We start from the raw sequence: 27,041 nt of genomic DNA on the forward strand, positions 1-27,041 counted from the left end.
AAAAAGAAAGAAAAGGAGGGAGGAGAAAAAGGAAAGTAAGGAGGGGGAGAAAGAAGAAAGAAAAATTACTTAGCTGTGTTTGATGGCACATACTTGTAATCCCAGCTGTTCACGAGACGAGACTAAGGCAGAGGGTTAGCGGGTTTAAGGGCAGTGTGGGCAACTTAGCAAGACACTGTCTCAAAAAAGGGAGAGAGGGATACTTGATGGTATAAACCCTTAATTTAGGTACTTGAGAGCCTGGAACAGAAGGATAGCAGGGTCAAGGTCAGTCTCAGCAACTTAGGGAGAAAGAACCTGTTTCAAAACTTAAAAAAAAAATTTAAAAGGCTAGAAGTGTAGTTCAGAGGTAGAATGCCCCTGGGTTCAATCCCCAGTACTAAAAAAAAAAAAAAAAAAAAAAAAAAAAAAAAAAAAAAAAAAAAGGAGAAAGAAGGGGGTGCTAGAGAGTGGTAGACTTGCCTAACATGTCCCATGCCTTAGATTTGATTTAAAAAAAAAAAAAAGGAGGAGGAAAAGAACCTGGGCATGGTGACATAGCTTGTAATCTCAAGTATTTGGGAGGCCCAGACAGGAGGATTTTAGGTTCAAGGAGGTCTCAGCAATTAGGGAAACTTATCAACCCAGTAAGACCTTGTTTCAAGATAAAGCTGGCCATGGTGGCACATGTTTGTAATCCCAGCATTCGCCTGAGGATCGCAGTTGCATGCAGTTCGTGGACAACCACAGCTACTTAGTGAGGCCCTCTACAACTTAGACTGTTTCAAAATAAAGAATAAAAAGTGGGGCAGGGCGTGTAGCCCAGAGGTTGAGTGACCCTGGGTTCCATTCTGAGACCCATAAAATAAAGTATAAAAAACAGGGTTGGGGTGTATCTTAGAGGCAGAATGCTCCTGGGCTCAATTCCCAGTACCAAACACCAAAAAAAGAAGAGAAAAAGAAAGAGAAAGAAGGAGAGGGGGAGGGGAAGGAAGCAGAGGGGCAAGGTGGGGAGGAAGGAAGACTTCTTTTCTGCGTGTCCTATAGTTCAGCAAGAGGGTTGTCGATTGGTTTTTCACTATTGCCAATAGCATTGAAACTAAGGACATTTTTGTAAGTGTGCTTATCTAAATACCCAATTCCATTCTGATTTTATTTGGAGATAATAAAGATTACTTTACGAAGATTAAAAGACATTTCAGAAGTGGTGGGCTGAGTGTGGTGGCACACACCTGTAATCCCAGTACTTAGGAGGCTAGGACAGGAGGATCTCAAATAGTGAGACTCTTAGCAACCTAGCAAGACCTGTTTCAAATTAAAAATTAAAAGAGCTGGGGTTGTATGTAGCTCAGAGGTAGAATGCCCTTGGGTTCAGCCCTAATAATGAAAAAAAATTTTTTTCATTTAAAAAAAACTACATTTTGCCGGGCGTAATGGCACATGATTGTAATTTGGGAGGATGAGACAGGAGGATGGTGGTTCACAGGCAGCCTCAGCTACTTAGGCCCCTTGCAACTCAGTGAGACCCTGTTTCTTTTTTGTTTGTTTGTTTGTTTGTTTGTTTGTTTTGGTGGTACTGGGGTTCCTGGAAACCCTTCTACCTCTGGGCTACACTCCCAGACCTATTTTATATATTTTTTATTTGGAAACAGGGTCTCTTAAGCCAGCAAAGCTGGCTTCGAACCAGCACGATCCTCCTGTTTCAGCCTCCCAAGCACAGGGATTACAAGTGTGCGCCACCACGCCCAGCAAGACCTACCCCTCCCTCTCTCTCTTCTCTCTCTTCTTCTCTTCTCTCTTCTCTTCCATCTCTCTCTCTCTCCTCCCTCTCTCTCTCTCTCTCTCTCTCTCTCTCTCCCCCCCCCCTCTCTCTCTCCCCTCTCTCTCTCTCCCCTCTCCTCTCTCTCCTCCCTCTCTCTCAAAAAATAGGGCCGGGCCGGGCGTGGTGGTGCACGCTTGTAATCCCCGCGTTTGGGAGGCGGAGACAGGAGGATCGCGCAGGTTCGAAGCCAGCCGTGCTGGCGTAAGAGACCCTGTTTCAAAAATATAAAATAGGTCTGGGAGTGTAGCCCGGAGGAAGAAGGGCTTCCAGGAACCCCAGTACCATAAAAAAAAAAAAAAAAAATAGGGCCAGGAGTAGTGTAGCTTGGAGGTACAATGCCCTGGGTTCCATCCCTAGTACTGCCCCCCCCAAAAAAAAATTGGAGAGGAAATCAGTCTGTACATCTTATGATGTTTTTTTTCATGCCCTCATTATGAATTTTTGTGTATTTGACAGGTTTGAATAAGACAGCATGAACTTTACTCCAACACATACACCTGTCTGCAAAAAGTAAGCTGTTTACTTATTTTTGAGTAGTTGAAATAAGGAATTAAGCCTTCCATAGTCTTAGTTCAAGTTAGCACTGGAGCTGCAGGAACTTTGGAAACATGCATCCTAAATTTCTCTTTGAACTGCCTTAGTGCTCACTCAGAATTTAGATGTAAAAACAGGGCCCGTTGTATGGGAATAGCAGGGCTCTGAGTGTGAGTGGGCCAAGCACCGTGCAGTAGAAGCTGGCTATGGGAACAACCAGGATATGAACATGGCATGTTGATTTCTCATTCTGCCACCGACCTGCCGCGCGCCACATCATTCCCATCCCAGTGTCCCAGTCTCATCTGCAGAATCTCAGAAGCACCTCTGATTTCAATTGACTCATTTCCCAGAAAAATTAAGTAAAACAGTGTTTTTGTTATAAGCCTTTGCTTGTGGAACTGGGGATTGAACTCAGGGCCTCTGCAAGCAGAGCACATGCTCAGCCACTGAGCTACACCCTGTTCCCCAAAAAGTGTTTAATGATTGAGAAAATGTTAGGTAGTTTCTTCGTGTGAGTTGAGGGGTTTTGTTGTTTTCATGCTAAGGATGGAAGCCAAGGCCTTGCACTCATGTGCTCTGCCACTGAGCTATACCCCCAGTGAGAATAAATGTCAATATCGCCATTGTTTGTGTTTACTTAGAAATGAACATGTAGCTGGGCATGGGGGCACATGCCTGTAATCCCAGTACTTGGGAGGCGGAGACAAGAGGATCGCAGGTTCCAGGCCAGAGTCAGCAGCTTAATAAGACTGTTTCAAATTAAGAAGAAGAAAAAAAAAAGGCTAGGGATGTTGCTCAAAGGTAGAACACCTCTGGGTTCAATCCCCAGAACAACAACAACAAATCAAGTGAATATGTATGACAACTATAAATCTGGGCCTCTGGTATAATGTTTTTCCACTCTGATATCTATTTTGTTATGTTGTAAATTGCAGTCGGTCAAACCAGTGATTTTCGCCACATGAGCATTTCTCTACTTCTGCACCATTTGTTTTCTTTCAGCGTGTTAGCTTAACTCTACGGTTTGTGGGTTCTACCTCCAAGCAACACTGAGCCCTATTTTTTATTCTTTACTTTGAAATAGGGTCTCACTGAGTTGCAAAGGGCCTCACTAAGTAGCAGAGGCTGGCCGCGAACCACACTCCTGTCTCAGCCTCCAAAATGCTGGGATTACAAGAATGCACCACCATGTCCGGCTTAGAATATGTTTTGGGGGTCTAGGGATGGACCAGGGACATTTGACCTCCAAGCTACACCCCCTGCCCTATTTTTTATTCTTTATTTTGAAACAGGGTATCACTAAGTTGCAGAGGGCCTCACTAAATAGCTGAGGTTGTCCACAAACTGTGATCCTCCAGTCTCAGCCTCCCAAATTCTGGGATTATAAGCGTGCACCATCACACCCGGCTCAGAATATATATTTTAAATGATTTTTTTTTTCGGTACTTGGATTATTTATATATTTATTTTTGCAGTACTGGAGATGGAATCCAGGGACATTCTATCTCTGAGCTGCACCCCCAGCTGTATTTTTTTTTTTTATTCTTTATTTTGAAACAGGGTCTCACTGAGTTGCAAAGGACCTCACTAAGAGCTGAGGCTATCCTTGAACCACGATGCTCCTGTCTCACCCTCCCAAATGCTGGGATTCCACCAAGCCCAGCTGAACCCAAGGGGCAGTCTACCTCTGAGCTACACCCCCCCGTTTTGTCTTTTTTTTTTTTTTTGGCAATACTAGGGATGAAATGCAGAGGCATTCTACCTATGAATGATACCTCCAGCCCTATTTTTTCTTTTCTTTTCTTTTCTTTTCTTTTTTTTTTATTTTATTTTGGTGGTACTGGGGATGGAACTCGGGGCCTTCTACTTCCGGCTACACTCCCAGACCTATTTTATATTTTATTTGGAAACAGGGTCTCTTAAGCCAGCTGAGGCTGACTTCGTACCTGTGCAGTCCTCCTGTCTCAGCCTCCCAAGTGCAGGGATTACAAGTGTGCGCCACCAGACATGGCTTATTTTCTATTTTGAAACAGAGTTTCACTAAGTTCTGGAGGACCTCACTGAGTAGCTGAGGCTGGCCTTGAGTATTCAGTCCTCCTGTCTCAGCCTTCCAAGTACTGAGATTACAATTGTGTACCACCATGCCCCACCCCACCCCTGCTTTTATTCTTTATTTTGAAATAGGGTCTCACTTAGCCAGGCATGGTGGCGCACACTTGTAATCTCCGCACTTGGGAGGCGGAGACAGGAGGATCACGCAGGTTCAAAGCCAGCCTCTGCTGGCTTAAGAGAACCTGTTTCCAAATCAAAAATATAAAAGAGGTCTGGGAGTGTAGCCCAGAGTTAGAAGGGTTTCCAGGAACCCCAGTACCACCAAAAAAGAAAGAAAAGAAATAGGGTCTCACTAAGTTGCAGAGGACTTCATTAAGTAGCTGAGGCTGGCCATGAACCTGTGATCCTTCTGTCTCAGCATCCCAAGTTCTGGGATTAAAAGCATATGCCACCATGCTGGTCTAACATGTATTTTAAATACAGCTTTAAACCATTGATACTTGAAAACCAGTTGATACTCTGTAACCTTAAACTTTCAAGCTGAGAGTGTGGCATACTCTTGTAATCCCAGCATTTGGGAGGCTGAGACAGGAGGATCAGCGTTCGCACACAGCTTCAGCTATTTAGTGAGGCCCTCTGCAACTCAATGAGACCCTTTTTCAAAATAAAGAATAAAAAATAGGGCTGGGGTTGTAGCTTGGAGATAGAATGCCCCTGGGTTTCATCCCTGGTACCACACACACAAAAAAACTTTCAATACATATGAATAATTATCAATACCTTAAAAATATAAATAAATCTGAGGGTGGTGGTGCACGCCTATAATCTCAGTATTTGGGAGGCTGAGACAGGAGAATTACAGGTTTGAGGACAACCTCAATGAGCAAGTAGTGAGACTCATCAACCTAGGAAGATCCTGTTTTTAAAAGAAATTAAAAAATAGGGCTGGGTATATAGCGTGGAGGTACAGTGCTCCTAGATTCAATTCCAAGTACCACAAAACAAACAAACAAAAATAAACCCTCTTTTATTTATTTATTTATTTTTAATTTTTGGTGGTACTGGGAATGGTACCCAGCTGCCTTCTACCTCCGGGCTACACTCCCAGACTTATTTTATATTTTATTTGGAAACAGGATCTCTTAAACCAGCTGAGGCTGACTTCAAACCTGCGTGATCCTCCTGTCTCAGCCTCCCAAGCGCGGGGATTACAAGCGTGCGCCACCACGCCCGGCTCCTCTTATTTAAAAAATTATCGTGTTTTATAAATGTTTACAGAATTTAATCCATACATCTTTTCAGATTTCACATAGACTAACAATTGCCTCCAAACACAGTGTTGCCCCCAGCAGCAGTTGCTCCAAGCGGAGAGGAAGGGCAGACTCAATGCAGTCAACGCCCTTGCCTTCGATCGAGGATCGTCTGGCCGTCCTCTGCCCTTCGGAGGAGCTTATGAAATATTATCAGAAAAAAATGGCTGAGTGTGATGCAGAAAATGAGGACCTTTTAAAGAAGCTGCAACTCTATAAAGAAGCTTGTGAAGGACAGGTAAAAAAGACATAATGGCTGGGTATGGTGGTGCACACCTGGAGTTTCAGCTACTTGGAAGACTGAGGTTGAGGTGGGAAGATTGCGTGAGCCCTGAGTTTGGTATCAGCCTCAGCAACATGGCAAACCTAATAAAAAAAGGAAAGGAAGGAAGAAAGGGAAATAAAGAAAGAAAGAAAACACTAGAGCCAGGCATGGTGGTGCATGCTTGTAATCTCGGTACTTGAGAAGCTGAAACAAGAGGAGTGCAGGTTCACGGTCAGCCTCAGCTACTTAGTGACATCCTGTTTCAAAGTAAAGAATAAAAAATAGGGCTGGAGGTGGAGCTTGGAGGTAGAATTCCTCTGGGTTCCATCCCTGATACTGCAAACAACAACAACAAAAAACTAAAAAAAAAAAAAACCCTGCAACTATTAGTCAATAAGAGAGATTGATTATACTTGCCTTTTTAGGACTCTGATTAAGTTTCTTTGTTAGAGATGATATGAAAATACCAGCCAGCTTGTATCACAAGCTGGTATTTTGTAAAAATATTTTTTGGTTCCCAAGCCAACCAGCTACCTGCCTTTCAGGCCCCTTAAATCATAACCTAATTGGCCCTACCTCTAAAATCTTTTTTTTTTTTTTTTTTTGAGTCAGTCTTACTGTGCTGCCTAGCCTGATCCAGAACTCTGAACTTGGGGGCTCAAGCAATCACCCTCCCTCAGCCTCCCAAGTAGCTAGGACTACAGGTGTGTGCCACCACACCTGGCTTTTTCTACCTCTAAAATCTTAAATGCAAACATTTCTATGTCTTTTTTTTTTTTTTTTTTTTTTTTTTTTTTTTTGCGGTTCAGAGGGTGGAATCCAGGGGCATTCTACCTTCAAGCCATACCCCGAGCCCTACTTTTTATTCTTTATTTTTTATTTATTTATTTGTGTGTGTGTGTGTGTGTGTGTGTGTGTGTGTGTGTGTGTGTGTCTGGGGATGGAACCCAGAGGCATTAGACCACTGAACTACACCCCCTGCCCTATTTTTTTATTCTTTATTTTGAAACCGGGTCTCACTGAGTTGCAAAGGGCCTCACTAAGTAGTTGAGGCTGTCTGCAAACCATGATCCTCCTGTCTCAGCCTCCCAAATGCTTGGATTACAAGTGTGTACCACCTTGCCAGTTACTTTGTTTTACCTGCATAGCAGAAGCCCAACTGCAGCTTAGTCCAGTTCTCTGCCGATGCTTCTGGTGCAGGATTTCTCAATCTTGGCATTACTGCCATTTGGCCTGGATAATTCTTTGTCATACGGAGGCTCTCTGGTCCATATAGGATGTTTAGTAGCTTCCCTGGCCTCTACCCACTTAGATGTCAATAGCACAACCCCCTAGTTGTGAAAGTCAAAGAATGTCTGAAAATAAAAAAAAGGGCTGGTGTGTAGTTTGGTGGTAGAATGCCTCTGAGTTCAATTCTTATTAACTAGCACACACACACACCCCGTCTCAAAATAAAAAAGCCAGTGTATGCCTGTAATCCCAGTATTTGGGAGACTGAGACAGGAAGATCACAGGTTTGCAGCCAGCCTCAGCAACTTAGTGAGGCCTTTGCAACTTAGTGAGATCCTGTTTCAAAATAAAAAGGGCCAGGGATGTAGCTCAAAGGTAGAACACTCCTGGGTCCAACCCACAGTACCACCAAAATAATTTTGTGTTTGTGTGTGGTACTGGGAATTAAACCTGGGGGCATTCTACTTCTGAGCTATACCCCCAGCCCTATTTTATCTTTTCATTTTGAAACAGGGTCTCTAGGGTAATGAGAGTCTCACTACTTGCTGAGGCTGTCCTCCAACCTGAGATCTTCCTTTCTTAGCCTCCCAAGTACTGAGGTTATAAGCATGTGCTACCACGCTCAGCTAAAGAAATTTTTTTGTGTGTGGTATTGTGGGTGGAGCCCAGAGGCATTCTACCTCTGGACAATACTCCCAGTCCTATTTTTATTATTTATTTATTTATTTATTTATTTATTTATTTTTGTGGTGCTGGGGATGGAACCCAAGAGTCTTCTCAGGGCTACGCTCCCAGACCTATTTTATATTTTATTTGGAAACAGGGTCTTGCTAAGTTGCTGAGAGCCTCACTAAGTTACTAAGGCTGTCTTCAAACCTTCAGTCCTCCTGTCTTAGCCTCCCAAGTGCTGGGATTACAGGAGTGCACCACCATGCCCAGCTATAAAAGAAATTTAAATTTAAAAGTGTTATTGTCGTTGTTGTAGTTTGTTGTTGTTGTTGTTGTTTTTGCAGGTCTAGGGATTGAACCCAGGGGCATTCGACCTCCGAGCTACACCCCCTGCCCTGTTTTTTATTCTTTATTTTGAAACCGGGTCTCACTGAGTTGCGGAGGGCCTCACAAGGTAGCTGAGGCTGTCCGCGAACCACGATCCTCCGGTATCAGCCTCCCGAATGCTGGTATTACAAGCGTGCACCACCACGCCCAGCTTTTATAAGTGTTGAGAATATAGCTCAGTGGTAGAATGCCCTTGGGTTCAATCCCCAGCACTGAAGGGGAAAAAATAAGTCTCCAGACACTGTCAAATATTTCTGAGGCAGAAATCAGAGTGGAGGTGTGTGTGTAAACCCCTGATTGAGAACCTCTAATCTAGAAAGGCCAAAAATGGTTGCAGAATGAGTTGATGGTAATTCAGCTGTACCCTCAGTGGCTGCACAGCAGGCCTCCCCCTCTGTGGTCGGCTCCCTCGTTCTCCTCCTCCTCGCATCTGTGCCCTACCTTCATGATGCTCCTCCAACCCTCAGCTCCACCTCAGCCTGCTCATTTGCTTCCCAGGTCCCAGAGGAAGTATTGGCTTTCATACATGAACTTCTTGTGTGTTCACCCACAGCTGTCAGTATCTGTGTGTGTGTGTGTGTGTGTCTTTCTCTCTTTTCCTTTTTTGCCCAGTACTGGTGATTGAACTCAGAATCTCGTACATGGGAGGCATGCGCCCTGCCACCCAGCTACACCCCAGCTCCATCTTGTGTTATTTTCTAGGAACGAGCAGCTTTGCCTATTCAAGCTGGATTGACACAGCACCTATTCTGGCTCTCCTCTTCTCTCCTGAGAAAGTCTGCTAAGATCCTCATATCTCACCTAAGCTGTGCATTACAGTATTCTGTTCTCCTTACTAATATCCCAGCTTGCAGTGTCTAGCTTCTCCAATCTGCATCATGCTTTTCTCCCTAGCAGTAGTAAATAATACTTGTCCAAACATGAGGCTTTTTTATTTTACACTTAATTATCATTTTATTGCATTAAATATGTATGTATAATTCTGGGGGTTTTGTTGTTTTTTAGTAATAGAATTGAGAGCCAGACATGGTGGCACACACTTATAATCCCAGCATTTGGGAGGCTGAGACTGGAGGATCACGGTTTGCAGACAGCCTCAGCTACTTAGTGAGGCCTTTTGTAACTTAATGAGACCCTGTTTCAAAAGTAAAAAAAAGAAAAAAAAATAGGGCTGGGGGTGTAGCTCAAAGGTACAATACCCCTGGATTCCCCGGTATTCTAACTCCCAATGACACACCCAGCCCTATTTTTTTTTTTAATTCTTTATTTTGAAACATGGTCTCACTGAGTTGTAAAGGGCCTCACTAAGTATCTGAGGCTGGCTTCGAACCTGTGCGATCCTCCTGTCTCAGCCTCCTGAATGCTGGGATTACAAGCCTGAGCCACCAGACCCGGCTTCTTATTCTTTATTTTTGAAATAGGGTCTCACCAAGTTGCAGAGGGCCTCACTAAGTAGCTGAGGCCGGTTGTGAACCTGGGATCCTCCTGTCTCAGCCTCCCAAGTAGTGGGATTACAGTTTTGTACCACCTCGCCTGGCTCTCCTGCCTCATTTTGAAGAATGCAGAAGAAAGCTCTCCTGTGACACTGAGACAGATCTAGTGAGGGACTGATTTGTGTTCTAAAGAAAATTTATGAAGATGGAGGTAATGAATGTAGTGAACCACCAGGAAACGCCTGAGTGAAATTAAGCGGGGGAGCAAGCCAAAGGGGATACAGGTAGGTGGGTAGATGGGTGTGTGTGTGCGTGCGTGTGTGTGTGTCTGTGTGTGCGCGCGCATGTGCTGGAGATTGAACTCAGGGGCATTCTACCTCTGAGCTATTCTCCCAGCCCTTTTCACGTTTTTTTTTTTTTTAATTTTGAAATAGTCTTGCTAAATTATAGCATACTGCACAGCCTCAGCTACTAAATTATAGCTACTGTCCTTGAACCTGTGATCCTCCTATCTCAGCCTCCCAACAGAGTTTTGACACTTTCGGGGCTGGGAATGTAGCCCAGCAGTAGAGTTAAGTGTGCTTTGCATGCCAGAGAACTGGGTTTGATCTCCAGCACTAGGGGAAAGAAAAACACTAATTTTGACACTTTGAAGTCCATTTTGGGAAACTTTTCAATAAGGGAATGTTAGTAAGCTCTACAGATAAAGTAGATAACTAACTAGTCTACTCTTTTTACTTTTTTTTTTTTGGTTGTACTGGGAATGGAACCCAGGGGCCTTCTACCTCCAGGCTACACTCCCAGACCTATTTTATATTTTATTTGGAAACAGGGTCTCTTAAACCAGCTGAGGCTGGCTTTGAACCTGTGCAATCCTCCTGTCTCAGCCTCCCAAGCGTGGGGATTACAAGCATGTGCCACCATGCCTGGCTAGTCTACTCTTACAGACATTTTTTTTTGGGGGGGGGCCTGGGGATGGAACCCGGGGCATTTGACCTCTGAGCCACACCTCCTACCCTATTTTTATTCTTTTTATTTTGAAACAGGATCTCACTAAGTTGCGGAGGGCCTCACTAAGTAGCTGAGGCTGTCTGCGAACCGCAATCCTCCGGTCTCAGCCTCCCGAATGCTGGGATTATAAGCGTGCGCCACCACGCCCGGTTAGTACTGTGGTCATTTTGTTAAAGAAAGAGTTATATTGCATTCTCATGTGAAATGAAAAAAGCAAGTCTTGCCTAGTAAGGCGACAACCTTATGTATATTTTTGTTTAGAGGGAGAAAGCAATAGAATTTGCTTGCCTTTAAGTTACTGACAGCAGCTCCTTCCAATCAATGTCAGAATAAGTAAACTCTGGTGCTGGGCATGGTGGCACACACTTGTAATTCCAGCATTTGAGAGGCAGAGACGAGAATCATGGTTTGCCAACAGCCTCAGCTACTTAGCGAGGCCCTTTGCAACTCAGTGAGACCCTGTTTCAAAAATTAAAAAAAAGACTAAAAATAGGACTGGGGGTGTAGCTCAGAGGTACAATGCCCCTGGGTTCCATCCCTGGTACTGCAAAAAAAAAAAGTAAACTCTGATTTTTTTTTTTTTACATACCTGCAAATTTGTACCTGTGCTTGAAGGTTGCTATAGAAATGTTGATCTATTTTCCGTAAACAGCTTAAGCAATGCATTACAATGCACAAACATGCAATCAGATGTTTATTTCTAGATTTAAATATATTTATTTACGAATATAGATTTAAAATGAATTCTAAGCTGGATGTGGTGGCATATACCTGTAATCCCAGTACTTGGGAGGCTGAGACAGGAGGATCGCAGATTCAAAGAAAGCCTCAGCAAGTAATGAGACTCTCATCAACCTAGTGAGGTCCTGTTTTCAAAATATGAAATAAAATCAGACTAGGGGTGTAGCCCAGAGGTGGAATGCCCCTAGGTTCAATCCCCAGTGCACGCACATACACACATACACACACACATACATACATACATACATACATACATACATACATACACACATATATAAAATGGATTCTAAAACTCACAAAAATAGACAAACATGCTTGTATAGTACCAGTTAGTAAACTTTGCATAGGTCATCATGGCTTACAAAAGCAGTAGCTAAAAAGAGAAGATAATTATTTGAAAATTCATCTGTTCTTGTAAGGTTAGATTTTTATTTATTTATTTATTTGCCGTATCAGGGATGGAACTCAGGGGCATTGTACCTCCGAGCTACACCCTCAGTCCTATTTTTTTAGTTTTTTTAGTTTTTGAAACAGGGTCTCATTGAGTTGCGAAGGGCCTCACTAAGTAGCTGAAGCTGTCTGCGAACCGTGAACCTCCAGCCTTTCCCTCCCAACTGCTGGGATTATAAACGAGTGCCACTACACTCGGCTCTAAGGTTAGGTTTTTAATTTAATTAATTTAATCTAATTTTAATCTATTATTATTTTTTGTGTATTTGTTACTGAGGATTGAACCTAGGGGCATTCTACCCGGGAGCTATACCCACAGACTTATTTATTTACTTATTTATTTTCACGGTACTGGGGATGGAACCTAGGGGCATTGTACCTCTGAGCTACACCCCCAGCCCTATTTTTTTTTTTTTTTTTTTTTTGGTGGTACTGGGGGTTCCTGGAAACCCTTCTATCTCCAGGCTACACTTCCAGACCTATTTTATACTTTTTTATTTGGAAATAGGGTCTCCTAGGTTTTGAACCTGTGTAATCCTCCTGTCTCTGCCTCCCAAGAGCAGGGATTACAAGCATGCGGCACCACGCCCGGCTTTATTCTTTATTTTGAAACAGGGTCTCACTGAGTTGCAGAGGGCCTCACTAAGTAGCTGAGGCTGTCCGCGAACCGCAATCCTCCGGTCTCAGTCTCCCAGATGCTGGGATTACAAGCGTGTGCCACCATGTCCGGCTGAATAGTGTTAAATTTTAGTATTCACATATTGTGAAACAAATCTCCCAAACTCCTTCTTTTACAAACTGAAACTATCCCATTAAATAAATCTCAGTTCTCCCCTATTTTACTGATTTCTATGAATGTGACTGCTTTAGATACCTTCTATAAGTGGAATCATAGAGGGTTTTTTTTTGTGACTGGCTTACTTCTGTTAGCCAAGTCCTGAAGGTTCACCCATTTGTAGCATATGACAGAATTTTCTTCCTTTTTAACACACATATTAAACTAATTCACAGTTCTGTAGTGTGTGTGTGTGTGTGTGTGTGTGTGTGTGTGTGTGTGTGTAGTACTAGGGATTGAACCCCAGGGGCATTCTACCTCCAAGCTTAACCCCCATACCCCCCCCCTTTTTTTTTTTATTTTGAAGCAAGATCTTGCTAGATTGCTATGTTGCTGAGGCTGGTCTTGAACCCACGACCCTCCTACCTTAGCCTCCCAAGGTTAGAGGTGAATCACCATGCTGGTTACTCTTATTTTCTGAGAGTGCCCACCTTCTGCTTCTCTCTCTCTCTTCTAGTCTATTCATCTTATAAGTTTCAACTCTTTGGTGGTAATCTTTGATTTTCTAAAAGTACTCAGAGAATTTGCTCCTGTCCCACTTTTCCCTGTACCATTTTACCATGCATACTCTTCCATTAGATAATGACTTTATTTTAATTATTTGCATGCCTGTCTTCCTATGAGGCTCTTCATCTCTGTTGGCAGAAGTCATATCTTTTCATCTTTGCTTTCCTGAAAGACAGTGATGCTAACTGTATAGAAAGCATAACTAAAATATATAGGTAGGACATGTGAGATGTACGGCATTCTAGGTACTCTAGTCTATGAAAGAGAAATCTGAGAGCTTTGTTGTATGTGAACTTCACATGTGTCCTGTAGCTTTCCTTTTCCTTCTTTTTTTCTTTTACTTTTTTAGTGCTGAGGATATAACCCAGGGTCTCACACGTGCTAAGTACATGCTGTGTCACCGAGCTACATCCCCATCTCATTTGTATCTTTTTTATTTTTTTATTTTATTTTTTTGTTTTTGGTGGCACTGGGATTCCTGGAATCCCTTCTACCTCCGGGCTACACTCCCAGACCTATTTTATATTTTTTTAATTTGGAAACAGGGTCTCTTAAGCCAGCGAGGCTGGCTCCAAACCAGCGCGATCCTCCTGTCTCCGCCTCCCAAGCAGGGGGTTACAAGCGTGTGCCACCATGCCAGGCTTGTTTTTGTTTGTTTGTTTGTTGTTTTGCTTTTGTTGTTGTTGTTGTTTTGTTTTGTTTTGTTTTGTTTTTGGTACTGGGGGTTGAACCCATGGGCATTCTACCTCTGAGCTATACCTCCAGCCCAATTTTTTTTAGTTTGAAACAGAGTCTCACTAGGTTGCTGAGAGTCTTACTGCCTTGTTGAGGCTGTCCTCAAACCTGTGATCCTCCTGTCTCAGCCTTCCAAGTACTGGGATTACAGGTATACAGCACCATACTTGGTTTTCATCTGGGTTTTTTTTTTTTTTTTTTTTTTTTTTTGTCATGTGTGTGTGTGGTATTGGGGATGGAACCGGGCATTCTACTTCCGAGCTACTCCTTCAGCCCTATTTTTTAGTCTTTTTATTTTGAAACAAGGTCTTACTAAGTTGCAGAGAGCCTCACTAAGTAGCTGAGGCTGTCCACAAACTGCAGTTCTCCAGTCTCGGCCTCCTGATTGCTGGGATTACAAGCATGCACCACCACGCCTGGCTTTCATCTATTTTTTGCACTCAGTTCTATATACAGTTTAGTGCTGCCGATTGAATTATATATTGGTGAAACCCATCACTTTGGAATATTTTCTACACAAATCAACTCCTCCAGATTCAGTAAGAAATTCTCCTATGACACCTAATACCTTTTCTGTGTGTGTGTGTGTGTGTGTGTGTGTGTGTGTGTGTGTGTGTGTGTGTGTGTTTGTGAGATTGGAGATTGAACTCAGGGCCATTGTACTTCTGAGCTGTAGCCCCAGCCCTCTGTGCTGAGTTGCTGAGGCTGTCCTCAGACCTGCGATCCTTCAGACTCGGCCTTCCAAGTACTGGGATTACAGGATGCACCACCGTGCTTTCCTGAAACCCAATATCTTTTCAATTAACCTGTTTTTGTTTTGTTTTTCAGCATAAACTGGAATGGGAGTTACAGCAGAGGGAGGAAGAGATTGCTGAGTTGCAGAAAGCTCTAAGTGATATGCAGGTGTGCCTCTTCCAGGAACGGGAACATGTTTTACGACTCTACTCAGAAAATGATCGACTGAGAATCAGGTACAAAGTAGAAGAAGGGAAATGATAGAGTTGTACCTCAAAATTGCTTTTTGCATGTGTGTGTGCGTGCATGTGTGGTACTAGGGATTGGCCCCAGGGACATTCTGTCTGTGAGCTATACCCCCAGCCCTACTTTATTTTTATTTTGAAACAGTCTTGCTAGGTTAATCAGTCTCATTTCTTTTTGAGGACTTGTGACCTTCCGTTCTCAGCCTCCCAAGTACTAGGATTACAGGCATGTTCCACCACACCCAGTTTAAATTAAATTTTAGAAGTCCAGTCCTCTGTCCATTGTGCTACATGCCACCTCTAAATTACATTTTATTTTATTTTATTTATTTATTTATTTATTTTGGTGGTACTGGGGGTGGAACCCTTCTACCTCTGGGCTACACTCCCAGACCTATTTTCTATTTTTATTTGGAAACAGGGTTTCTTAAGCCAGCAAGGCTGGCTTTGAACCAGCGCGATCCTCCTGTCTCCACTAAATTACATTTTAAATGAAACATTATCTGCAGTTATTCTCTTAGGTTGTATTCCATGGGAAACATGCTCTGAGATGGAGATATGCCTGCAGGACAGGTTTTAGGGAGGCTCTCAGGAAAAAGACGTATGAGCAGATATTTTTGGCATGTTGTACCTATGAGAGAATTTGACTGGGATACAGTGGTAACAGGCTGTAGCCAACATCACAGGTTAGGGTGGCCTTTCAGAGGAAAGGATTCAAACATTTATATCCCTACATTGACCAGCTGTTGGATGCAGGTGCTTCATGGAGAAGGAATAAACTTGGGAGAAGCAGCCCCGTTTAGCCAAGAGCAATTCTTAGAGGCCTTGGCTCCTGAGAAATGGATGTCTTGATCCTAAAGGATGCATCTGAGGAGTGCATCATGGCATCTACTACAAAATACTTGTGTGTGTGTGTGTGTGTGTGTGTGTGTGTGTGTGTCTCGGAAGGAGGCAGGGAGGGAGGGGAAATATACATACACAACAAAATTTGCCATTTCAATTTTTTTTTTCTTTTTTGGTGGTACTGGGGTTCCTGGAAGCCCTTCTACCTCCAAGCTATACTCCCAGACCTATTTTATATTTTTATTTGGAAACAGGGTCTCTTAAGCCAGCGCAGCTGGCTTCGAACCTGCGCGATCCTCCTGTCTCCGCCTCCCAAGCGCGGGGATTACAAGCGTGCGCCACCACGCCCGGCCATTTCAACCATTTTTAAGTGTTCAGTGGCATTAGGAACATTCACACTGTTGTACAACCATCACCACCATCCAACTCCAGAACTTTTTCATTTTCTCACACTGAAACTTTGTACCATTAAGCAGTAATTTCCCATGTTCCTCTTCTCCCAGCTGCTGGCAGCCACCGTCCTTTCTGTTTCTGTGAATGTAACTAGACGTACTTCATGTTAAAAGAGTTATGCAGTATTTGTCCTGTGTCTGGCTCATCTCAGCACATCTTCAGGGTTTATCCAGATGGTAGTCTGTGTTGGAATTTCTTTTCAACAGTGTTTCATGCATGTGTTTAGAATGCTTTGTGTGTCTATTCACCTGTCAGCAGACACTTGGGTTGCTTCCACCATTTGACTGTTGAGAATACTGCTGTGAACAAGGGTGTGAAAATACCTCTTCAAGGCCCTACTTTAATGTTTATGGGTATCCATCCAGAAGCGGGATTCTGTTTTTTCTTTTTTTCTTTTCTTCTTTTGTTTTTGGTGGTTCTGGGGTTCCTGGAAGCCCTTCTACCTCCAGGCTACACTCCCAGACCTATTTTTTATACATTTAATTTGGAAACAGGGTCTCCTAAGCCAGCGCGGCTGGCTTCGAACCTGCGCGATCCTCCTGTCTCCACCTCCCAAGCGCGGGGATTACAAGCGTGCGCCACCACGCCCAGCTGGGATTCTGTTTTTATATTTTGAAGAACCTCCGTGCTGTTTTTCATAGTGGCTATGCCAGTTTACATCACACCGATAGTACACAGGGGCCTCGCTTTCTCCATGTCCTTGCCAACATTGCCTATTTTCTGGGTTTTGGTGGGTCCCTTCTCTGAGGGGATTTCACTGTGGTTTTAAGCCAATACAAACTAAAACCGAGCACCTTTAATTTTTTATTGTTTTTCCTGAGGATGTTAGTTCATGCCCCTGGCCCATTCTTTAGGTGGGTTATGTTCTCATTGTTGAGTTGTAGTTCTTTAAATATTTTCGATACTAACCCTTTATCAGATATATAATTTTTGTTTGTTTTTATGGAACTGGGGGTGGAACCCAGGAACACTCTATCCCAACCCTATTTTTTTTTTTTTTTGGTGGTGCTGGGTATTAAACCCAGGGGCATTCTACCTTCAAGCTACACTCCCAGCCCAATTTTTATTCTTTATTTTGAAACGGGGTCTTACTAAATTGCCGAGGACTTTACTAAGTAGCTGAGACTGGCCACAAACCTGTGACCCTCCTGTCTCTGTACTGAGATTACAAGGGTGCCCCATCATGCCAGGCTTCAGTAGTTTTTGATGGAGATTCCCAGACAAGTCAGAAGGCGACTCCAAATATTATAGTGCTAATTGTATAGAACTGCCGACGAATTCTAGTATTTTTTATTTTTATGGTTAGCAGAGAGGCTAACTCAGATCCTCCTGTCTTAGCCTCTCAAGTACTTAGATTGTAAGCATGTGCCATCATGCCCTACTCCCAGCCCGATTTTATGTATTTATTTACTTACTTATTTATTTATTTTAATTTTACAGTACTGGGGATGGGACCCAGTGGCATTCTACCTCTAAGCTATACCCCCCCTCCCCGCGCCCTATTTTTTTATTCTTTATTTTGAAACACAGTCTTACTGGGTTGCAAACGGCCTCAATAAGTAGCTGAGCATTTTTTATTTTATGATAAGGTCTTACTAACTTACTGAGGCTGGCTTTGAACCTGTGATCCTCCTGCCTCAACCTCTTGAGTAGCTGGGATTACAGGTATGTGCCACCATGCCTGACTCTTCTAAAACTTTAGAGTTTTAGTTCTTACATTTAGGTGTTTGGTCCATTTCGACTCTTTTATTGTCGCTGCTTTGAGGTTTTTGGCTTTGTTTTTTGTTTTTTGAAGTTCTGGGGACTGAACCCCATGTTACTTTACCACTGAGCTGTATATCCAGACCAAGAATTGGCCACATGTTTTCTTGAGATCCCATGGTCAAGCACCCCACCTCAAGTAGGATCCAGCAGCATGCCAGCAGCTGGTTTTCAAATGTTATATAATTCTCAGCTCTAGGTGGCATGGTCTTGCCCCTGATTCTCAGAGGGGCTCTTAAGATTCTTGTAGAGCCAAGCGTGGTGGTGCACGCTTGTAATCCCAACATTCAGGAGACTGAGACCAGAGGATCGCGGTTCACAGACAGCCTCAGCTACTTAGTGAGGCCCTCTGCAACTCAGTGAGACTCGGTTTCAAAATAAAGAATAAAAAATTGGGCAAGGAATGTAGCTCGGAGGTCAAATGTCCCTGGGTTCTATCCCCAGTCCCTAAAAAAAAAAAAAAAAAAAAAATTCCCAGTGTGGTGGCACACGCTTGTAATCCTAGCATTTGGGAAGCTGAGACAGGAAGATTGTGGTTCAAGGACAGCCTCAGCTACTACTTAGTGAGGCCCTTTGGAATTCAGTGAGACCCGTTTTCAAAATAAAGAATAAAAAATAGGGCTGGGGGTGTAGCTCGGAGATAGAATGCCCCTGGGTTCCATCCCCAGTACCGAAAAAAAAAAAAAAAAAGAAAAAAAGATTCTTGTAACGGGGTCTGCCACAAACTCTTCATACCGAGTGTCCCAACTCACATACCATAAAATCTGTCAGGCCATATGGCCTGAGCATTGTATTGTACCACATGTTGACCAATGCAGAGGCTCCTTTCAACTGTGGCCACACCAAAAACTCCTCTTTCATGTCACCTGATAGGTGGTGGGAATGGGATTCTCAAGTCTAGACTTTGTTATCTCCAGGGCCTTCCAGGCATGTGCTGCTTCTTGGTGGTAGTGGGTACAAGATGCAGTAATTTGTGTTCTGTTTGGGAGGGAATGTTTGGACATGTTTGGACATGCTGAGATTAGTCCCCTAAAATCTTTGCTAATGTACCCTGTCAGGCTTATCTCCAGCCCTCTGGAGCATACACTACTTACCAAGGGTTCCAGTGCACTAGCTATTTTTTGTCCATGCAGTCTAACTTAGCGTGATAGTATCAGTAGTGAGTTAATGTGATCTATGAAATGGCCAGATCTCGATCCTGTGTTGACAGAGAGCAAAAGACTTAACATGGCCCTAAGGAAAGACCATAAAGCCTACTCCTGCCGACCTCACATGAGCGTGAACTGCTTTTGGTCCTCAGAGGGATGGAAGAGAATGCATGTGCAGTTAGTAGCCACATTCCAGTGCTGGAAACCAACTTAATCTGCTCTAGCAAAAATGCAAGTGTGGCACAGTGACTGCAGTTGGGACCTACTTGGTGGTGGTCTGCTGTTGCCCTCCAGCATTCATCTACTTTGTAAAGGTCATACTGTCAAGGGAAATGACTTGATAAGGACCACGCCCGTGTTTTTGGGATCTTTATTGTCTTAACTGGGTGGGAGGATTCTTCTTTCAGGGGCTTTCATCCATTTTACTCCAGATGTTGTAGAATTAATTTAGAGGTTCTGCCAACTGCCAAGGGTATGCTTTCTAATTTTACATTTGGAAACTAGGAAAAAATGGCTATTTGATAATATCTGTGGCTCCAGTAGACCCACTGTGAGCTGGGCCAAAAGTGTATGTGTTTCTCTGTGTGTCTCTGTGTGTCTGTGTGTGTGTGGTACTGAGGATTGAACCTAGGGGCATTCTAGCTCTGTGCTACACTCCTAGCCCTTTATTTTCTTATTTTGTAACAGGGTCTTAACTAGGTTGTTGAGGATCTTGCTAAGTTGCTGAGGCTGGTCTCAAACCAGCAATCCTCCTGCCTCGGCGTCCCAAGTACTGGGATGATAGGTATGTACTAACATGCCCGGCTCCTCATCCATCCTGTGCCGTGATGGTACTTCAGGTTGCTAGGTAACAGTCACCTCAGAGTCTGAATTCACAGCCCTTGAAATGCCTGGTATTCCCTTCCCCAGTGTCACTACTAGACTAGTGGCTGTAGGCCTCCTGGGAGAGCTAGCCTCTTGAGCTAATAATGCTGAAAACGGGCCATGGAACACAGCCCTCAGCCTCTTCCTTTCTTTATTATTTTGATTGTTCTTTGACTCCCCTTTCTATCTTGCTCCTAGGAGCACTTTGTTCTGTGAGCCATCTTCATTTCACTAGCTCTGAGGGTTTGCCTCCGTGGTCTAGCCCTGATTTTAGATGTCTCACATTGGGTTCCCTGGGAAACAAACTGCAAATAGAGATTCGCTTGCAGAAAGTTTGTTGGAGAATGCTCTGAGGAATAGCCGCCTCAGGAAATATGGCGAGCCTGATGTGGCAGATGGAGAAATTCCACCGTGACAGGGTTTCAGGGGCCTGAGCCAACATACCGGGGTCGCTGGGGCTGGGGTGGCCCTTCAGATCTATCTCAGTGGAGGCATCCCTTGTTTTCCAGGCCCTGGATGTGGGCTGGCCCTGAGAAAGGGGAGGCCTAGCAGGTGAAGCAGTTCCTTTTGGCTAACAGCAATTCTGGAGAGAGACTCGGCTGCGAGGCATCTGTAGGCAACATTCCCGGCAGGCAGTCACGCAAGGAGCCCAGGGTGTTGCAGGAGGATCTGGGTAGCACCTGCCCCCAGGCCATCTCAGTTCCCTTTTAGAGCCAGCCAAGAAATGATTTCCTGACCCCCTCTCTGAATTTCTGAACAGAAATACCTGATATCTTAATAAGTCTTATTCTATTTTAACTTCAGTTTACTGTATTTATTTATTTATTTATTTATTTATTTATTTATTTATTTTGGTACTGGGGATGGAATCCAGGGGCATTCTACCTCTAAGCAACAGCCCCAGCCCTATTTCTTATTCTTTATTTTGAAACAAGGTCTCACTGAGTTGCAGAGGGCCTCACTAGGTAGCTGAGGCTGTTCTCGAACCATGATCCTCCTGTCTCAGCCTCCCAAATGCTGGGATTACAAGTGTATGCCACCATGTCCAACTCAGTTTACTGTTTTAAAAACAAGTCACATGTTGGGTGTGGTGGTGCATACTTGTAATCCCAGTACCTGGGAGGCTGAGACAGGAGGATTGTAGGTTCGTGGCCAGCTTCAGTTACTTAGTGAAGCCCTCTGCAGCCTAGTGAGACCCTGTTTCAAAATAAGGAATAAAGCCAGGCATGGTGGCGCAAGCTTGTAATCCCAGTATTCGGGAGGCTGAGATAGGAGGATCGTAGTTCACGGACAGCCTTAGCTACTTGGTGAGGCCCTCTACAACTTAGTGAGACCCTATTTCAAAATAAAGAATAAAAAAATAGGGCAGGGGGCAATCTCGGAGGTCAAATGCCCCCGGGTTCCATCCCCAGACACGAAAAAAAAAAAAAATAGGGCTGGGGGTATAGCTCAGAGATAGAATGCCCCTGGGTTGAACCCCCAGTTCTGCAAAAATTGAATAAATAAACAAAAATAAAAACAAGTCATATGTTGGCCACAGTGCCTCATGCTTATAATCCCAGTATTTGGGAGGCTGAGATGGGATTGCAGGTTCAAAACCAACCTTAGCAACTTAGTGAGGCTCTTCGCAACTTAGCGAGACCTGTTTTCAAATAAAAAATAAATAGGTCTGGGTGTATAGCCTGGAGGTAGAAGGCCTAATACCAAAATATGTGTACACACACACACACACACACACACACACACACACACACATCATAGCCAGATATCCTGGCACACACTTAAAATCCTGGCACTTTAGGAGGCTCAGACAGAAGGATCACAGGTTCGAGGACATCCTCAGCAACTTAGTGAGCCCCTGCTTCAAAATAAAACTAAATTTGGGCTGGGGGTTTACCTCAAAGGTTGAGTGCCTCTGGGTTCAATCCCCAGTACCACAATAAATAAACAAACAAATAGAAAGCCGGGTGTAGTGGTGCACACCTGTAATCCCCGTACTTGGATGGCTGAAACAAAAGGATCACAGGTTTGAGAGTAGCCTTAGCAACACAAGGAGGCTCTCAGCAACCTGGAAAGACCCTGTTTCAAAACAAAAAATAAAATAGAATTGGGGGTGTAGGTTGGAAGCAGAAGGACCCTGAGTTTAATCCCCAGTACCACAAAAAAAAAACATCGGAAGGGAAGCCTTTGGAACAGCAAAGGTTACTGGTTACTTGGTCACTTGGGACACTTACTTGTGCTTACTTTCTGTGAGAATTTCAGGGAACTAGAAGATAAGAAAAAGATTCAGAATCTCTTGGCTCTTGTGGGAACAGACACCGGAGAAGTGACCTATTTTTATAAGGAGCCTCCCCACAAAGTGAGTAATCTCTAGTACAGCGTGGTGAGTGTGGCCTTTACAAAATCCAGGCGAGGGGCCATAGAACCGCTTTAGCACTTGCTAAGGAAGACATGGCAAGTAGTTAGCCAGCACAACCCGTGTGCCTGAGTTTGCAAGGCATTTTCCTTCAAAAACCACAGGAAGCGGGGCATGGTGGTGCGCTCCTGTAATCCCAGTACCTGGGACGCTGACTCAGGAGGATTGCAAGTTCAAGACCAGCCTCAGCAATTTAGCAAGACCTGTTTCAAAATAAAAAAGGCTGGGGGTTTAGCTCAAAAGTAAACGTCCCTGGGTTCAATACCCAGTACCAAACAACAGCAACAAACACACTGAATACAGAATTCTGTCATATTGAAATGCCACTTTCTCCTAATCCTGTACCCCATAAATAAACCACTATTAGTAGTTTGGTATATATGCTTCCAGCTCTTTGTTTCATTCACATAGAAATATTTATGTAAGGCTAGGGATATAGTTCAGTGGTTGAGCGTTTGCCTGACATATGTGAGGCCCTGAGTTCCATCCTCAGCACTAAAAAGAAAGTAAAAAAGAAATATTTACATTTATGTGTGTACTGTCTTCATACCATTTCTCAATAGCATTTTATACATACCTTCATATGTATATTTCAGTGCTTCTACTTCCCCATACATTCTTGTCAAAGAGCGTGTGTGTGTGTGTGTGTGTGTGTGTGTGTGTGTGTGTGTGTAACTGAGGGTCGAACCCAGGGGCTTTCTACCTCCGGACTATACTCCCAGACCTATATTTTTCATATTTTATTTGGAAAGAGGGTCTCACTAAATTGCTGAGAGCCTCACTAAGTAGCTGAGTCTGGCTTCGAACCTACGCAATCCTCCTGTCTCAGCTTCCCAAGCACTGGGATTACAAGAGTGCGCCACCATGCCCAGCTTCAAAGAGCACTTTTAAAAGCTAAATAGCCCTGTTATTTTCTTTTTAGTTTATATCATCAACACTGGGTTTTATCCAGAAGCCCAGTTACTTTGCCTTTGTTGTTTCTCATATGCATAACATCTTTATATGGCGATCTCAGTTTTGACCAGTTTAACCTTAAATAGTGTTGGATCTATAGAACTAAGGCTAAAAAGCATTCTTTTTTTTTTTTTCTTTAGGTCAGCATTCTTCAAAATACTATCCAGGCTATAGGTAAATGTGAACAGAATGAGCCTTCAGCTCTCAAAGCAGGTAACAACCAGATTATTAGAAATTCTCACTGATACAGAATTGAAAACCACAGTGGAGAGCTGGGTGTGATGCGAATGCCTGTACTTGGGAGGCTTGAGACAGGAGAATGGCAGGTTTGCGGCCAGCCTCAGCAACTTAGCGAGGCCACCAGCAACTTAGTGAAAGCCTGTTTCAAAATAAAAAACAAAAAAGAGTTGGGAGGTAGCTCAGGGGTAGAATGCCCCAGTACCCCCCCCACACACACACACAGAAAGAAATCATAATGCAGATAATTAGAAATTTTCTCCTACTGTACAGTGATAATTGATGTACAGATTTATAATGATGTCTAAGATTTTATTGAGATTCTTGAACTACCCAAGGAATTAAATTTTGTTCACTGCAGGTTTTCTTATTGTTTTGTATTGTGTTAAATATATTTTATTATTTTATTTTTTGGTGGTGATGGGGATTCTACCTTTGATTCTACCTTTGATTTTTGGTGGTGATGGGGATTCTACCAGGGGCATTCTACCTTTGAGCTATACCCCCAGCTCTAATTTTTATTTTTTATTGAAACAGGGTCTCACTGAGTTTTTGTAAAAGGCCTCACTAAGTAGTAGCTGACTGGATCGAACCTGGATGCTTCTGTCTCAGTCTCCCATATGCTGGGATTATAAGCATGCACCACCACGCCTGGAATGGCACATAATAATTATTACATATTTATGGGGCACAGGTGGCATTTCAATACAGTATATAGTATACAGTTTTTCCACTGTGCTATAGTACATTAGATGTTACTTCTCCTGTCCAAATGCATCCCTGTTCCTTTTAACCATTTTATCTCTCTTCCCCCTCCTCCTCCCCATCCTTCCTAGGCTCCAGTGACTTCAGTTCAAGCTTAGTGTTGCGCTTTTTTTTTTTATGATACTGAGGATGGAAGCTAGGAGTGCTCTACCTCTGAGCTACACCCCCAGCCCTTCTTATTTTTTTTTTTAAACAGAGTCTTGCCAAGTTACACACCCAGCTCCAAGTAGGGTTTTATTAAGAAAGTAGACACAACTCCAAAGGAACCTTGAGTGCTTGGTGATTGTCTAGGTGGACTCCTGCAGAGGGGCTTCCCGATAGAGATTCCTATTTGAAAAATTAAGCACCGTAGGTACTGTATGTTTTCTTTTTCCTTCCTTAATTCTCTTGTAGGTAAAAGAAACTGAACATCTGTGAGGATCATGCTAAAACTTGAATAGCAAAAAGAAAAGCTGAGTGGTCTTCTTGATGGATTTGTGTTTTCTATTATAGATCCTAAAGTAAGCAAAAAAAGAGCATCAATAAGAGAGAAGGAAGATAATTCTGAGCATTACCAAAGAGACGTACAGACACTCCTCCTACAGGTAACATATTTATTTGGCAGACCAAGATGGTTTCTACTCACGTTTAGCTTTGTGTCCATACCTTCAGTATAACAAGTATCTCCTTGCACAAGGGTTGCATCTAGGCAGCAGCAGATTAGAAAACTTGAGGGTGTTTCCAGTTCATAAACAGTTGTATTTTAAAACCATTATTCTCTGTCTGAACATTTAAGAAGTACTAAACTTTCAGTTCATATGCTAAGCCTAACCCTTATTCCTTGTTTAATTTTGGTTTTGTTGTTGTTGGGTTTTTTGTTTTGTTGTTTTTTAGTAGTACCAGGCATTGAACCCAGGGACATTCTACCACTGTGCTACAACCGTAGCCCTTTTTATTTTGAGACAACTTGCTAAGTTGTCAAAGCTGGCCTCAAACCTGCCATCCTCCTGTCTAGCCTCCCGAGTACTGGGATTACAGGTGTGTACCACCATGCTGGGGTTCAACAGAATAATTCATGCACGTGTATGAGTTTGTGTGGTACTGGAGATAGAACTCAGGAGCGTTTTACGTCTGATCTACACCCCCAGGCCTATTTTTTTTTTTTTTTTAACCAAGGTCTCATTAAGTTGCAGCGGCCCTCACTAAGCTGCCGAGGCTAGCTGCAAATCTGTGATCCTCTTGTCTTAGCCCCTCAAGTACTGGGATCACAAACATGTGCCACCATACCTGACCCAACAAAACAGTTCTAAAATTAAGAATCCAATTTGTGATTGGCCTCAGGGAATACTGAGTAGTCGATGAAGTTTGTGCTGACAGAGTAACATTTAGGATCATCTCCATTTATTTATTTATTTATTTATTTATTTTTTGCGGGTCTGGGGATGGAACCCAGGGGCATTTGACCTCCAAGCTACACCTCCTGCCCTACTTTTTATTCTTTATTTTGAAACCGGGTCTCACTGAGTTGCAGAGGGCCTCACTAAGTAGCTGAGGCTGTCCGCGAACCGCGATCCTCCAGGTCTCAACCTCCCGAATGCTGGGATTACAAGCGTGCGCCACCACGCCCGGCTAATCTCCATTTATTTAGTGCACAGTTTCCAAAATCTAGGAAAGTAGTAAGTCATTTTCTTCTTTTTTTTTTTTTATGGCACTGTGGATTCAACCCAGAGGCATTCTACCTCCCAGTTATACCCTTAGCCCTATTTTATTTGTATTTTGAAACAGGGTCTTGCTAGTTTGTGGAGAGTCTTTCTACTTGCTAAGGCTGTTCTTGAACCTGGGATCCTCCTGTCTTAGCCTCCCAAGTACTGGGATTGCAAGCTTGCACCACCATGTTTGTCTAATTAACAAATTGTTTTCTTAACCACCTGATAATTGTATGTCCTTTGGAGCCATGAATTTTCATCTGGTTGCACTAAAATTCTGTTTTTCCTGGGGTGGGGGCCCATTTATTGGTTTAATGATAGTTTCTACCTTTGGACAATGTCTCCATGTGGAGCTACGACAGCCAGACTCAGAAGGAAATTACATTTATTTTGCTCTACTTTGTGTGTGTGTGTGGGGGGGGTTTACTGGGAATGGAACCCAGGGGCATTCTACCTCCGAGCTACACCCCCAGCCCTATTTTTTATTCTTTATTTTGAAGCAGGGTCTCTCTGAGTTGCAAAGGGCCTCACTACGTAGCTTCCTCCTGTCTCCGTCTCTCAAATGCTGGGATTATAAGTGTTGTACCACCACACCTGGCTTTTTGCTCTACTTTTTTAAACTAAAAACTAAGAGTTGTTCTGTTTCTATACAACTAGGACATCTTAAAAGAGAGACAGTGCTTGGGAGGCTGAGACAGGAGGATTGCACAGGTTCAAAGCCAGCCTCAGCTGCTTAGTGAGGCTCTCAGCAACTTAGTGAGACTCTCTTTCTAATAAAATATAAAAATAGGTCTGGGAGGGTAGCCTAGAGGTAGAAAGCCCCTCAGTTCCATCCCTAGTACCACAAAAGAGAGAGAGAGACAGACAGACAGACAGAGAAAAGGCAAGAACTATAGGGCAGGGGAACCAAATTTTGTAGCATTCTCTGTGTGATGTAGATAGGGCAGTGTAGTGTAGACTAAGAGTCTACTT

The 27,041-nt window shown here is 43.4% G+C and overlaps 1 protein-coding gene across 2 annotated transcripts in view; it reads left to right on the forward strand.

Annotated features, from left to right (window-relative positions):
• Positions 1 to 2,273: 2,273 nt before the first annotated feature.
• The window catches only part of CCDC77 (coiled-coil domain containing 77), a gene marked incomplete at both ends in the record, with an annotated part of 37,023 nt that continues 12,255 nt past the window's right edge, over positions 2,274 to 27,041 (forward strand). The window contains 6 exons of one of the 2 annotated variants that reach the window (XM_080705187.1): positions 2,274 to 2,311; positions 5,704 to 5,938; positions 14,792 to 14,934; positions 22,275 to 22,371; positions 23,523 to 23,595; positions 24,877 to 24,968. In XM_080705187.1, coding sequence (XP_080561313.1) covers positions 2,274 to 2,311; positions 5,704 to 5,938; positions 14,792 to 14,934; positions 22,275 to 22,371; positions 23,523 to 23,595; positions 24,877 to 24,968 — 678 coding nt within the window. The remainder of the gene's footprint in view (positions 2,312 to 5,703; positions 5,939 to 14,791; positions 14,935 to 22,274; positions 22,372 to 23,522; positions 23,596 to 24,876; positions 24,969 to 27,041) is intronic. The other variant, XM_080705188.1, reaches the window with a different exon arrangement.

Source organism: Muscardinus avellanarius, assembly GCF_963383645.1.
Source record: "Muscardinus avellanarius genome assembly, chromosome: 11".
Lineage (NCBI taxonomy): Eukaryota > Metazoa > Chordata > Mammalia > Rodentia > Gliridae > Muscardinus > Muscardinus avellanarius.